At 41.5% G+C, this 15,285-nt stretch overlaps 1 protein-coding gene across 1 annotated transcript in view; it reads right to left on the bottom strand.

Annotated features, from left to right (window-relative positions):
- GRHL2 (grainyhead like transcription factor 2) overlaps nt 1-15,285 on the bottom strand; it is a 112,049-nt gene that overhangs the window by 63,868 nt on the left and 32,896 nt on the right. The window contains exons 6-8 of the mRNA XM_061604559.1: nt 14,680-14,836; nt 12,955-13,066; nt 6,078-6,172 (exon numbers count right to left, since the gene is read on the bottom strand). Coding sequence (XP_061460543.1) covers nt 6,078-6,172; nt 12,955-13,066; nt 14,680-14,836 — 364 coding nt within the window. The remainder of the gene's footprint in view (nt 1-6,077; nt 6,173-12,954; nt 13,067-14,679; nt 14,837-15,285) is intronic.

The following is a 15,285-nucleotide window of genomic DNA, read 5'->3' as shown; positions in this document are numbered from 1 at the left end:
CCATCTTCGTGCCATAAAAGAGCTTAAGAGATCTGTTGGTAACACTTTAACTTTAAACAAAACCATGCACTAATTATATTTTTATCCTTTTGGTTTTGTTTCTGGATTTTAGAATGTTACAGCCAGTCCTGAGCACTACACACAGGGCAGGGTAGAGTTTTAAATAAATAAAACTCCTTTGTGTAGAGTAAGTACAGCTTTTATAGTTTCTTTTGACATCAGTTACCTTATAAATTCCATACAAAGTCAACGCCTTTGTTTCAGCTCAATACCAATGTCTCCAGCAAATGTTTACCTTTCCCTTTAAGAAGCTTCCTTAACCCTGCACCACGCCCCAGCGGCTACATAAAAACTCAATTTGCTGCAAATGGTAGTTGCACACCTGTTCAGCCATTTGTATACACTGAAGTTCCTAGACACATGGCAACCACAGCGTTTTATTTAAAACATTCTATTATATGTGTGATTTAAAGAACCCTGGCTGTCCACCAGAAAACTGCAATAGTTTTTGCAATGGTGCTTATGGATAGTTTCTTCTTTTAATTCTAATGTTCAACGTACTGATCATTAACAGAAATTATATTTTATTAAGAGTATTAGCAAGGGAAAAATGAAATACACATACATGCATAGTCACACAAAGACACAAACTGGTTGAAAATTACAGGGTCCTGCAGGGTTAGTAAAGATTCTGTACTCATAATAGAACCCTCTTACCCTTGCAAAACTACAAGGTAGAGGCACCTTAGCAAGGCCAGTCCTACCATTAGACAGAGTGGGGCAACTGCCTTGGGTGTGAGAGTTGGGTGCCCAGAGGGCGTGAGTCTTTTGCCTACAAAATCCTCCAGATGTTTTGGACTAGATCTCTACTGGGCTGATATAAATTGTAATCCAAAACATCTGGAGGGCACCATGTTGGGGAAGGCTTCTCTAAGGCAAATTCTCTTTCCCCATATGATTTTTTCATGGATCTCAAGTTCTTACGTATAATTTTACGGCTAAGTCCTATTTTACATTCTGTACTTGAAATAAGTTTCTCATCAACGCTGAAGGACACACATCTGGCACATGCCCCACTAAAATACTCTGCAGCAGTGCTTTTCAACTTGTTCACAGTATGTGTCTGGTGGTACAGGTATCGACATATTCACACCTGCCTGAGTAGTCTGGGACTGCATCATGAGGAAGAGGCTTTCATCCCGGTGTGTGAAGGAAGCATGGTTGGCAAGCACACTGAATAAGCTGTTATCACTAAGAAGATCGAAAAGGGGGCTTTCCCTCCCCTCTCCTTGAAAAAGCACTATGATAAAAGTTTTGAGAACTCTGGTTAAAGAAAGTGCTTCCTCCTCCACCCTACCCCCCCCCAATCCAATTCTGGTCAGTACTCTGGTGCATTGAGTTTTGTATCTTAGTTTCACTAAGAGAAGTCTTCGTACGAGTGAAATTCATTTTAATCTCAAAATTGTGGGAAAAGAGGAAAATGGCACCAGAACAATGAGCCAGTTTAACTACTATCCTTAGGGGAGTCTATAATTAGAGCTTCCAGTTCTCTGGAGTGAGGAAATTGCAGAGGGAAAAAGCCACCTCCACTGGCAGGAATCTTTGCTTCAAATGGCTAGGTTAGTAAGAACAAGTTAATGCCCAAAACTGGAAACTATTCACCATGTGATCTTTCACGTGTTATGCATCACATGCACCTATAGGAGTGGGAATAGCATTGTCGTGAAGGTTGATGAGCTGGCTGGCACAAATCGATGGGAGCGTTGTTTCACCCCACTAGCTACAACCCCAACCTATTATCATTGCAAGCTTACTCTCGTCAAAATACTTGGGTTGTCAGTGCACGCCTGTGGTCAGAGATATTTGATATCTGAAAAAAAATGTGCATGGATTGTCATATATTTCAGTGAAAAGTTACTGCAGAAATAGTACGCCCTTCAACTGCCATGTCAGGGAGTCTTATACCAAGTCAGGCCATTGGTCCATCTAGTTCAGTACTGTCAACGCTGTCAGCAGCGTTGAGATGCCTAGATCTCTAGGTCTAGAGTTTGAGATGGGGTCTCTCCCAGCCCTACCTGGAGATGTTGAAATACTGAACCTGGAACCTTTTGCATGCAAAGCAGATGCTTCTCCACTGGGCTACAGACCTTCCCCATATATTGGCCGCAAAACGGCCCTAGCATTTAAAATACCCTGACAACTCGGGGGGGGGAAGGGGGCTCAAAAGCAAAGAAAAGCTCTGTGCAACTAAGTAGGGAGCAAACTGTTGAAGGAAGCAGGGCTAGTCTTAGAGCCATCAGTATGCAGATGATACCCAACTCTACTTCTCCTTTCCACCTAATTCCAAGGAAACTGTCTCGGTTCTAAACCAGTGTCTGATAGCAGTGGTGGACTGGATGAGGGTGAACAAGCTGAAACTTAATCCAGACAAGACAGAGGTGGTCCTAGTCAGTCGAAAGGCGGATCAGGGAATAGGGGTTCACCCTGTGCTGGATGGGGTTACACTCCCCCTGAAGACGCAGGTTCACAGTTTGGGTGTGCTCCTGGACTCAGCCTTAAACCTGGAGGCCCAGGTTTCTGCGGTGGCCAGAAATGCTTTTGCACAGTTAAGACTAGTGCGCCAACTGCGCCCATTCCTGGAGTCGTCTGATCTGGCTATGGTGACACATGCCTTAGTTACATCCCGCTTAGACTACTGTAACGTGCTCTACGTGGGGCTGCCTTTGAAGACTGTTCGGAAACTTCAGTTGGTGCAACGAGCTGCAGCCAGAATGTTAACTGGGGCTGGTTACAGGAACCATACAACTCCCCTGCTGCAACAGCTCCACTGGCTGCCAGTCTGTTTCCGGACACAATTCAAAGTGCTGGTTATGACCTATAAAGCCCTATACAGCTTAGGTCCAGGCTATTTGTCAGACTGTATCTCCCTATATGAACCTGCCCGGGCCTTGAGATCTTCAGGAGAGACCCTTCTCACGATCCCAACACCTTCACAAGTGCGACTGGTGGGAACACGAGATAGGGCCTTTTTGGTGGCTGCCCCTAGGCTCTGGAACTCCCTCCCTGGGGAGGCAAGAATGGCCTCCTCTGTGCAGTCCTTCCGCCGACAGCTAAAGACTTTTTTCTTCCGGCAGGCCTTTGGAACTGAAGGTTTTAAGGGTAGTGACTGAAGAGGATGCTGTATGTTATTGTGTTACTTGTATGCTCCTAAACTGGGTTGCAATATTTTAAGTGTATATCTAATTGGTTTTAACATCTTAATCGTTTAATCCTGTTTTAATGCTGATTTTATATCTTTATAAGTTTTATATTTTTATAGGTTCTTAATGATATGTACTTATTTTTATCTGGAAGCCGCCTTGAGTTCCAGTTTGGAAAAAGGGCAGGGTATAAATAAAGATAATAATAATAATAATTAGAGCATGTATTAAAATGCTCCTTCCTTCAGAGGCTCTGGCCCTGTGGTCCCTCCTCATTCAATCTCTCATCACCTTGGCCAGTTCCACTGGGTTCTCCATCAAACCAATCCCAACATCCGTTGGTTTCTTGCTGTGAACCCCAACTCTGTTCCCCTCCTGTCCTTCACCTCATTGAGGAGGTTCAGGTAAACGGCTGAGATGATGACAGGGGTGAACCCATCAAGCAGTGATGGTGTAAATGCATTTAAACAGCACTGCCATGTGGCAACATCTCTACTTACCATCTCCTTCCTTCCCCAACATTGCCATAAGAATACTAGGAGGAACAGAGCTGTGGTCACATCCCTTGGCAGTGAGAATTCAGTGTATTTACACAGGTGATAATTTAAGCTCTTCATCTGAATTTACCTTTAGCAAGTTCCAGTTATCTACCCCAGCCTCTACTCACTCAACTCGACTCACACCCATTCCTGAACTAACAGGGGCTCCTGTCAGGCATTGTAGGGCTTGAACTATGACCATGGCAGATCATGCACTGATTCCCTGCTGGTTAGAGGAGGAGATGACAGGCAGTTCCTGCTGAAATATTCAGAGGGTAGCCCCATAATCCTCTTGAATTGGGATGTTAGGTGATACTAGTGGGCCAATCAGATGCCTCCATGGGAAGAGCATTCCAAAGGTGGATGCTACCAATGAAAACACCCTCTTCCTAGATGCCACTTGCCTTCCTCACCTCAAGAGGGTAAGGACACCCAGAAGAGGGTCTCTGACGATGACCTTATTAATGGGCAGGTTAATGTGGAATAGGCGATTCTTCAGGTAATTCAGGCCCCAAGTCACATGGCAAGCTCTATTTGTTTTAACTGCTCTGAAATGAGCCATGAGTCCATGAGGCTGTTTCAGCACTGGCAAAATACATTCCCCATGGAATATAGTAGACATAGCCTGGTGTATTAAGAGCCCAGCTCTGTTAAAGAGCAAGATTTTGGACTCAGTGCAGCTTCTGGCAGCCCTACACCGTTGGAAAGGACTAAGGAACAGATAAGAGTAAAGCTCTACCTGTGTTTTCCCCACCTGGATAAGATTTCCTTTTGAAACAACAAAAGACTGTAATAACAACGGCAAAGTTGTGTGAGTGTCAACGAGTTACTGAGACTTGGGTTCCCACAGGACTTTTTCTTCATACCATGGTAACCTGGGTCAGGCTGACCTGGACAGCAACAACACTGCTGATTGAAGTAAAAGGCATTTAAGCAGCAAACGTACAATTCCAGGTTAAGAATACCAGCCAGCATTTATCTGCAGGTGGGAATAATCTGAACTGCAACCTTGCAGACAAACACTGACAATGCAGAGGCAGGCTGACGATGCTGTGAAAGAACAGTTATGCACGGAGGGGAGATTCAGAGAGTAACAGCTTCAGGATGTGGGATAAGTTGTACTGGATGCTTCAGTTGGGAACTTTGGGGATCCTCTGAGTCTGCTAATATCTCCTTCCTGTGCATAGGTGGTACCGTTTGGCTAAAGGATCAGTACTCAGAGAGTTGAACAAGGACAAAAGTAGTAATTGTGTGAACAAAAACTGCTACTCCGACCTTTTGAAGAAATAAATGCAAAAGTGGATTTAATACAAAAATGGATTAAAATGGTCTTTTCATATAAACAAACTTGTGTAACAAACAATAATCTATACCAATAACCAGACATGTTTCACAGCTCTACAGGTCTTCCTCAGTGGTTCAAAAAAGTAACAATTTGACCATGAATCTGGCCTCTTAGCCAATATGCCTAAATGATATGGTCAAATTACCACTCACTACTCATAACAATCTAGTTGCTGTAAAAAATTCACAGGCATGCTGATGTAAAAGGGTAAATATTGCCAATGGAGTTCTCATTGTGGTAGTGCCCAATCACATATCCTTTGAGGCATCTTGCAGAATTCTTTTTACAACCATCAGCTACTGATTGTTTGTTGACCAGTTATTTATATGGACAGAATGTTGTAATCCATTTTTGTATTAAAATGTTTACATCTTTTTCTTTGTAAGATTTGAATAGTAACTGCTCACACAATTTCTACTTTTGTCTTTACCCAACTGGCTGTTAATGTTAGGGCTATGGAAGACTCCTGTCTGAAACTCTGGACAACAACTGCCAAGCTGACTCAGTATCAGGCCACTTCCTGTGCACCTGGTGGAAGAGAAGAGTTTTGCAGCTCTTCCAAGTAACATTTTATGAAACCGCTCCCAAGTCAAAATTCCCCTGAATTTCAGTGGAATTTCAAAAACAGATATTTCTCAGCTTAAAATGAAAATGGAAATGGACTGCCTTCAAGTCAATCCCAATTTACGGCTACCCTACAAATAGGATTTTCATGGTAAGCGGTATTCAGGGTGGTTTACCACTGCCTTCCTCTGAGGCTGAGAGGCAGTGACTGGCCCAAGATCACCCAGTCAGATTCATGCCTGTGTGGAGATTCGAACCCTGGTCTCCCAAGTCATAGTCCAACACTCTAACCACTACACCACACTGGCTCTCTAATTAAAATGAAGGATGGTTTAAATATTTGGCATACACCCTTCCAATCCTATTTGCTGAGCAGTCCTAATAAGAACCAATACATTTTAACAAGTGTGTTGTGGGATGATGCCTTACCTTTGCTTCTTCATTGACATCCCAAGTAAAGGATATGGCATTATAGGCAATTTCTTCTATATTCCCAATTGTGTTAAAGCTCTCCTTGTAGTCAGCTTAAAAAAACCAGCATAGAAAAGATCACGGATGATTATCTAAAATGTGCATCTTTGTCTTTTCACCCCGGCACATTTTCATATTCCACATCATTTGTGTTGCAGTCTTGGTAATCAGTTGAGCGGTGGTGAGAGTACACCTTGAAACAGGCTTGCTCAATTAGCACAAAGCAGTTTGCACTGAAACCGCTTGCTAAAATTGAGCTTTTTTCCCCTCCAGAGGGGAAAAAAGCTTGTTTTTACAAGCAGTTTCAATGCAACCCACTTCAAAACACAGCCCCCTGAGCCCTACTGCAGCCATTCCTCAATCCTTTTACGTCTCCCTGTCAGTGACAATCAGGTGATTGGCATTGACAGGGAACCGCAATTGCAAAACTCCCTTTTAACTCCCGATTGTTTCTCTGTAGCCATGTCTGTACCTGCCCCACACCCGCCAACCATTTGATGGCAGGTGGGTGTGGTTTGTGAGGAATGGTCTCGTGGGCCAAACTGGGACCCATGGCAGGCGTAATTAGGTCCATGGGCTGAGGGTTCTCCACTGCTGCTATAAATGCCTACTATTGGTGGGCAGCTGGATAAGTGGGACTTCACCACACACTGTGGAAGGAGAGAGGAAGAGGATGTAATGTCACCAGCTGAAGCATGGACAGAGGATGCAAAAAGCATCATCATGGCTGGGGAAGTGGAGATGGCAGAATAGCATCTGTGCAGATATAATGTTGCCATCATAGTTATTACAAACCACAGAGGTAAAGAGAGAATTCATGTTGTGAAGGGGAGAGGTCATATGAGCCTATGGCACATTCCTGATCTACTAATCACGATCTGGAGACTGATCGTTTTATGCCTGTACTGAGCCTGTTTCATATCCTCTGTCCTGAGGTTCTTTTTTGACCTTCATTCACACTGCTGGATTTAAAAGGATTCTAGGTCCCTGTACAATGATCTAAGTCACTAGGGGAAATTTTGTGGTGTTTTCAAACAAACAAACTCAGACATTCACATTTAGAATAAATTATAAGTAACATTGCTTGGTAGTCAACACAGTGGTTTTACTGATTAAACAAATATGTTTTCAATAGAAAAAGATACCTCATGATTATGAATAGCAATGTTTTCCCCCTCCCCTAACATAGAAATTTTCTGTCCCATTTTCTTTCCACCCCTTAATTTGAAAACAATACAAAAACACAACACAAATGAGCTGTAATCAAGAGAATAATCACAACTATATTCACATGAAAGAAATCTGACTGATTTAGCAGAAGGTATTCAACAGCATGCCTGTTCCGAAGGGTTTGGATGTTGCCTGGACAAGTGAAACAATGTCTTACACACTGTAGGGCACAGAGATCTGTGGAATTTTCAGTTGGGAGATTTGGCTTTTTGGAGGAGAAGGAAGAGGAAAAGGAATCTAAGTTCAGAGTTTTTATTCAGAAGAAGAGATTCTTGTTAAATTAATTCTTTGTAACTCCACTATGAACTGACTAGATCCATACCTTCCAGACTAAAGTGCAGATTGGAATACACCTACTGTTCAGATTTCACACTTCGCAGAATTTTGCAAAGCTATTCTTAGCTCAAAAACATACCAAAATTATTATAAAAATGAGTATTTCAGGATAAAAACACATATCTTGTGTGAAAAAAGTTTAGAAATGCATCCTGAAATTTGCCTGTTTACTGAGACCACACAGGCTACTGAAGCCAGCCTTTTGTCATGACTTTTTAAATTAAATTTTGTGCTTGACTATAAATGATGTTCAATTCATGTTTTCGTTATTTTCATATTTTAATGGATTTTGTTGTAAGCACCTTGAGATGTTTTCATCATTTATAAAGTATTGTTAATTATTACATTTTTATATCCTGCATCTTCCCTCCAAAGGAGCTCAAGGCAGCATATTGTGTGAGCAAATGCACGTTTAAGTATGTGAAAATAATGTTCATGCTCATTAAAAAAAAACCCTCACAAATTAATATGGAAACTGGATGGGACAGACTTTTAAAGGAACACATATGAAACTGGCATAGACTCCAAGTAGAGTTAATTAGAGTCTTAATTAGTGTGGCACAGTGAAAAACTTGGGTCACCTTAAGCAAGATTGGGTGGGAAATCAGACCCACACCCACTCTGTATATTTCTGATTCATACAACATGCATCTTGGGGAAAGTCTGCCTGGGAGAGACAACATTTAATCTTGAAAATAAGGCCATATATACATTAGACATTTTTATCAGATCTATACTTGTTTAGCTGTCATGGTTTCCTTTGAAGAATCCAGAGAACTGTATGTTTTTGTGAGAATGCCGAGAATTCTTTGTTAAGAACTCTATGCTCAAAACTTCAGAATTAGGAACGCCAGCATACCATATCATCATACACGCTGACAGTGCTAATTCTTCAACTGCCATTCTTTATATAGTTAAAATGGCACCACACACAATCAAGAGGGAGGTGTCAGCAGAGTTGGAAGAACCCCAAGATTAGAGGTACAAATCTTTACAAGAAACCCCTTGGGGGTGTTTCTGGCGGGGATTAACTGCCGTTATCGCAATATGTTATACATATACATATGAGTACATACGCGTTTGGGTTTTGGGTGCATTTTCTTTTTTTAGTTTGGTTACCATGCTACTTGTTTTAGAATTACATGTCCCAAGGATTCCCTGGAGAGGAGGAATAACAATTAACATTGTGTGTCTACTCAGCCCTAATGTGGTCGATGGGACTTACTGGCAGGTAAGTGTGTATAGGATTGCAGCCAAAATCAGTTTAAATCTGTGGAGCAATACAGATCAGACCTTTGGGTGTCTTATCCTTGCCTCTGTTTGCAAAATCCCTCATCTCCAAATTCACACATAGATATCACAGGTAATATTGTATGTAAAGACACAAAAGACACACATTTAGTTCTCATGGGCAGCAGTTTTGCATTGCATCAACATGAAAACGCTATCCAAGACCCAAACATTTACTTAAGTGGTACTGCTCTGAAGCACACTAGACAGTCCTCGGTATGACGTGTTCAGTTTAAGTCACTCCACGTGAGAGTTAAAATGTGACAAAAGATTATGGAGAAAAGTTATGAAAGGAAAGGCTGATTACACCTGATACATATACAGACGGGGGGGGAGGGTACAGGATGCCAACATATTTCAAATATTTAAAGATTGCCATGAATAAGGGGAAGAGCCATGATTAGTGCCAACAGCTAGGCAAGCTGAACAGTGGGGCTTCTCTGCTCTGAAAGGGCAGGGGAAAGTACAACTCTGCTGAACAGGAGAGGGAGAGGTCACATAAAGGGAAGAGCATGGGAAAGGGGAAAAGGCTGATGATGGCTAATTACCCAGAGTGCTTCCCAATTCTGAGCCTATTTCTGCAGAGGAAAATAATGATAATATGGGGAAAGGGCTAATAGCCCACTGTCCTGAAGCTAGAGCAAGAGATAATAATTTAAGTGGGAGGAAGACACAACACAATCCAAACATTAGGAAAACCTGAGAAACACAAACCTATTGAAGCACTGGTCTTCAATGGACAAGGCAGGACCTACATCTGGGTTACAACAACACGATGTAAAGCAGCAACACTACTTTCCTTACACGTTTCTTTATGGATTTATTTATTTATTTAAAAAAAGAGAATGGAGAGAAAAATGGGAAAAGGAAAGAGACAAGAATAGAGGAGATAGGCATATAAGGTCAACTAATTAAAAGGGGGTTCTATGTTGTGAGCTAAAGATGCATCTCATGAAAAGATTAGAAACTACTTTAGTATAGCGCTGCTGCACACAGTGACCAGTCTGGGGTGGTCCAATGCCAAACTGATGGGCTACCAGTAAAGATGGTTCTGTCAATTTCAGTTGTCTCAGTTCCTTCATTTTTCTAATCTTAAATTAAGTTCTCCAGATTTCTGCGGCAATTTGCTATTTTTTTAAAAAAAATCCTCATAAAATTCATCAGCATTTTTGTCGTTTCTCCTAATAAACACATTTTATATGCAATTTGCCTAATATAGACATTTTTGCAAAGCAATGTCCACTAATATAATGCATATTATATTAGAGGGTCAGAGTCCAGAGGGTCACATCACTCGAAAATGCTTGGAAGTTGTTTAAAAACACTATATTAGAAGCTCAACTGGAGTGCATACCGCAGATCAGAAAAGGTACCGCCAGGGCCAAGAAGATGCCAACATGGTTAACGAGCAAAGTCAAGGAAGCTCTTAGAGGCAAAAAGTCTTCCTTCAGAAAATGGAAGTCTTGTCCGAATGAAGAAAATAAAAAAGAACACAAACTCTGGCAAAAGAAATGCAAGAAGACAATAAGGGATGCTAAAAAAGAATTTGAGGAGCACATTGCTAAGAACATAAAAACCAACAACAAAAAATTCTATAAATACATTCAAAGCAGGAGACCATCTAGGGAGACAATTGGACCCTTGGATGATAAGGGAGTCAAAGGTGTACTAAAGAACGATAAGGAGATTGCAGAGAAGCTAAATGAATTCTTTGCATCTGTCTTCACAGTGGAAGATATAGGGCAGATCCCTGAACCTGAACTAACATTTGCAGGAAGGGATCCTGAGGAACTGAGACAAATAGTGGTAACGAGAGAGGAAGTTCTAAGCTTAATGGACAATATAAAAACTGACAAATCACCGGGCCCGGATGGCATCCACCCGAGAGTTCTCAAAGAACTCAAAGGTGAAATTGCTGATCTGCTAACTAAAATATGTAACTTGTCCCTCGGGTCCTCCTCCGTGCCTGAGGACTGGAAAGTGGCAAATGTAACGCCAATCTTCAAAAAGGGATCCAGAGGGGATCCCGGAAATTACAGGCCAGTTAGCTTAATGTCTGTCCCTGGAAAACTGGTAGAAAGTATGATTAAAGCTAGATTAACTAAGCACATAGAAGAACAAGCCTTGCTGAAGCAGAGCCAGCATGGCTTCTGCAAGGGAAAGTCCTGTCTCAGTAACCTATTAGAATTCTTTGAGAGTGTCAACAAGCATATAGATAGAGGTGATCCAGTGGACATAGTGTACTTAGACTTTCAAAAAGCGTTTGACAAGGTACCTCACCAAAGGCTTCTGAGGAAGCTTAGCAGTCATGGAATAAGAGGAGAGGTCCTCTTGTGGATAAGGAATTGGTTAAGAAGCAGAAAGCAGAGAGTAGGAATAAACAGACAGTTCTCCCAATGGAGGGCTGTAGAAAGTGGAGTCCCTCAAGGATCGGTATTGGGACCTGTACTTTTCAACTTGTTCATTAATGACCTAGAATTAGGAGTGAGCTGTGAAGTGGCCAAGTTTGCTGACGACACTAAATTGTTCAGGGTTGTTAAAACAAAAAGGGATTGCGAAGAGCTCCAAAAAGACCTCTCCAAACTGAGTGAATGGGCGGAAAAATGGCAAATGCAGTTCAATATAAACAAGTGTAAAATTATGCACATTGGAGCAAAAAATCTGAATTTCACATATACGCTCATGGGGTCTGAACTGGCGGTGACCGACCAGGAGAGAGACCTCGGGGTTGTAGTGGACAGCACGATGAAAATGTCGACCCAGTGTGCGGCAGCTGTGAAAAAGGCAAATTCCATGCTAGCAATAATTAGGAAAGGTATTGAAAATAAAACAGCCGATATCATAATGCCGTTGTATAAATCTATGGTGCGGCCGCATTTGGAATACTGTGTACAGTTCTGGTCGCCTCATCTCAAAAAGGATATTCTAGAGTTGGAAAAGGTTCAGAAGAGGGCAACCAGAATGATCAAGGGGATGGAGCGACTCCCTTATGAGGAAAGGTTGCAGCATTTGGGGCTTTTTAGTTTAGAGAAAAGGTGGGTCAGAGGTGACATGATAGAAGTGTATAAAATTATGCATGGCATTGAGAAAGTGGATAGAGAAAAGTTCTTCTCCCTCTCTCATAATACTAGAACTCGTGGACATTCAAAGAAGCTGAATGTTGGAAGATTCAGGACAGACAAAAGGAAGTACTTCTTTACTCAGCGCATAGTTAAACTATGGAATTTGCTCCCACAAGATGCAGTAATGGCCACCAGCTTGGATGGCTTTCAAAGAAGATTAGACAAATTCATGGAGGACAGGGCTATCAATGGCTACTAGCCATGATGGCTGTGCTCTGCCACCCTAGTCAGAGGCAGCATGCTTCTGAAAACCAGTTGCTGGAAGCCTCAGGAGGGGACAGTGTTCTTGCACTCGGGTCCTGCTTGCGGGCTTCCCCCAGGCACCTGGTTGGCCACTGTGAGAACAGGATGCTGGACTAGATGGGCCACTGGCCTGATCCAGCAGGCTCTTCTTATGTTCTTATGTTATGTTCTTATTTTTGTTATGTTATTTTTACTAATACATACCTTTTTAGGCAGACTACACTAGTGTATGCCTTTCTGTACACAACACTAGGCTGGTGTACTACATTACAAAATTTGGAGATGTGTAAATTTTGAAGGATAGCAGTGTTTTGGTTCACATATTGTTTCAAATTTGGTAGGTTAGTCTTGGAATGTGTTGGAATGCAAGTCCACCTTGGATTTGCATGGAGTTAAGACAGATAGAGAAGAAACCTCCAAGACTGCCACTCTGCCTAACAAGTCTTTATATGTGAACTTAATCGAATTTCTCCCCCATCCCCAGCCACCAGTTGGCCATCTCTGCTCTACAACAAAATCAACTTTTTGAGATGCCTGTACTTATTCCTCTACCTCCAACATAACAAGACAACACCACGGAGTATGGATGTTCATAGGGCTGCTCACTCACTCACCAATGTCAAGGACCCTTTGCTTTGCTGTGTGCTGCCGGGAATGCCAGTATTTCCAATGCTTCAGCTGTTCGTCACGGTTTTTATCCTCACTGAACACTACCATGATCACACTCTGGAAAGACCACAGAACAATCATCAGATGGCTGATGGGAATGACTACGTTTGAATGAAAATAAAAATAAATCTTTAAACATTTTGAGTTTTGCCATTCAGCCATGACATTTTGCTCTTATTTTTCTGAAGCAAAAAAAAATAACTGGACTTCCATGTCCAGAGATGTATAGGGAGATGTGTATGACATTTGCAATGTTGGGCAAGCATGGAGTTAACTTCTTTATTTTATTTATTAAATTTATACTCCGCCCTGCCTCCTAGAAGGAGCCCACAGCAGCAAACAAAAACACTAAAAACACTCTAAAACATCTTTAAAATGTATTAAAACAAAGCATCTTTTTAAAAAGCTTTCAAAAAAAGCTTTAAAAAATCTAAAAAAAGTAATTCCAACACAGATGCAGACTAGGATAAGGTCTCTTATAGGCTGTCTGTTGTCTTTGTATTCATAGAAAATCAACAATTCAGTTATTAAAGGCTTTTTGAAAAGAAAGTCAAAGTTTTTGCAAAGAAAAGAAAGTTACCGCCAAACTAGACATGATGTGGGTGATCCTTGAATACAATCACCTGTATTTTTTTTAAAAAAAGACATTGGGGTGGGACTAATTCAGCTTGAGAGCTCAAGCACTGGGAGAGGGGAGGTTAACTCTCTCCACTGAGGTTAACTCTACATCCATTGTTGGAGGCAGTATGTATCTGAATATCAGTTGATGGAAACTGCAGGAGGGGAGAGGGCTGTTCCACCCAGGTGTTGCCTGTGGGCTTTATATGAGCATCTGGTTGGCCACCATGAGAACAGGATGCTGGACTAGATAGACCACTGGCCTGATCCAGCCAGCTTTCCAATGCAGGAAAGAAAAGATTAAATCCCTCTCGTCCAGTGCTGAAGTGCCAAGCAATTAAAATTTATTTTTAAAAGAGAAAAAAAATGAAACACAGAGAACCTATTTAAAGATCTCTTAGGTCACATCTAGCTTCGCTCCCTTATCATGTCCTTTTAGAGTGAAGATATCATCATCATTATCATCATCATCATCCTAACATATTATTAGCTCTTTTGAGTGTTCGTAGCATTAGGGATTGACCTTGTCCACGCAAAGTGCGCACTGGTACTGAAGCATGTAGATGCAGAAATTCCCCATGGGCTCTGAAACAATTTGTGCCAGAGGCAGGTTTTCCAGCATGCAATCAAATTGATTTTAATAGATGCTTTTGTAGTCCTGCTGTTTTTTAAAATCCTCTTGCACTGACTTTGTTGCTTTTTTTGGATTTTTAAATACCGTGTCTTCTTGTTATTGTTTTGCTCTTTATATGAGCTGCACTGGGAGAACTGAACGATGTTCTATTTCAAATAAATAAATAAATGGAAACTGAAATAACCTAGCAGTTCTTGGAATTCAGTGGGTTTTTTTAAAAAATAAAAAAAACCCAGAAGATACTACCTGCTTCAGCTACCTGCCTTGTAACTCTTTTGGACAGAAATGAGCTTCATCTTCCATTAAAATGGTGGTCTTTTCAACAAATTATATCCTGAGGTAGTGAAAGACAGAAAGAAAGTACATGCACACACAAACAGTCATTACTAAATCAGTATATCATAAAGACCAGCCGTACCCTGACTTTGCTGATTGGATGTCTGAAGCATTTATTGTCTCCAGTCTCGCTCAGTGTTATGGCATAAAACTGCCCTTTGTTTAAGTAGGTCATTGGTCCTTCTCCTTGCTTCTGACGCAGGGATTTGGTAGCTTCCAAAGTATACCGAAATGTGCTGCTGCATAAAGAAAGTAAGAACACAACACCAACAAAATTAATAATAAAGCCCTTATGATCTAAAAGGCAGTTATTAGACCAGCTGGATAATCCATACCTGCTCTGTATTTTGTATGGAACCAAAAACTAGCATGGCACTGTGGCTACCATGCTAGGCTCGAACACAGAAAATGCAGGTTCAGCTCCATCCACAATTGGATATGAAGCTCAGCTGGTGACCTTGAACTAGTAGCTGACCCCCTCTCTCACCTTAATTTACCTCATAGGAATGCAAGACTAAAAAGCACAGCTCTTTGACCCTTGGAGGAAAGGGAAGATAAAAGGGTGACAAAAATAAACGCTCTAGGTAACTGCCACTGTACTTAGTGTCAGAGTTTGGGTTTATACAGATTTCCAAGAGGTTCCTACAATGGGACTGTTGGGAGGATTTATTAGCCACAAAGCAAACAT

This window comes from Rhineura floridana, chromosome 1 (genome assembly GCF_030035675.1).
Source record: "Rhineura floridana isolate rRhiFlo1 chromosome 1, rRhiFlo1.hap2, whole genome shotgun sequence".
Lineage (NCBI taxonomy): Eukaryota > Metazoa > Chordata > Lepidosauria > Squamata > Rhineuridae > Rhineura > Rhineura floridana.
This window is presented reverse-complemented; position numbering and strand designations above follow the sequence as displayed.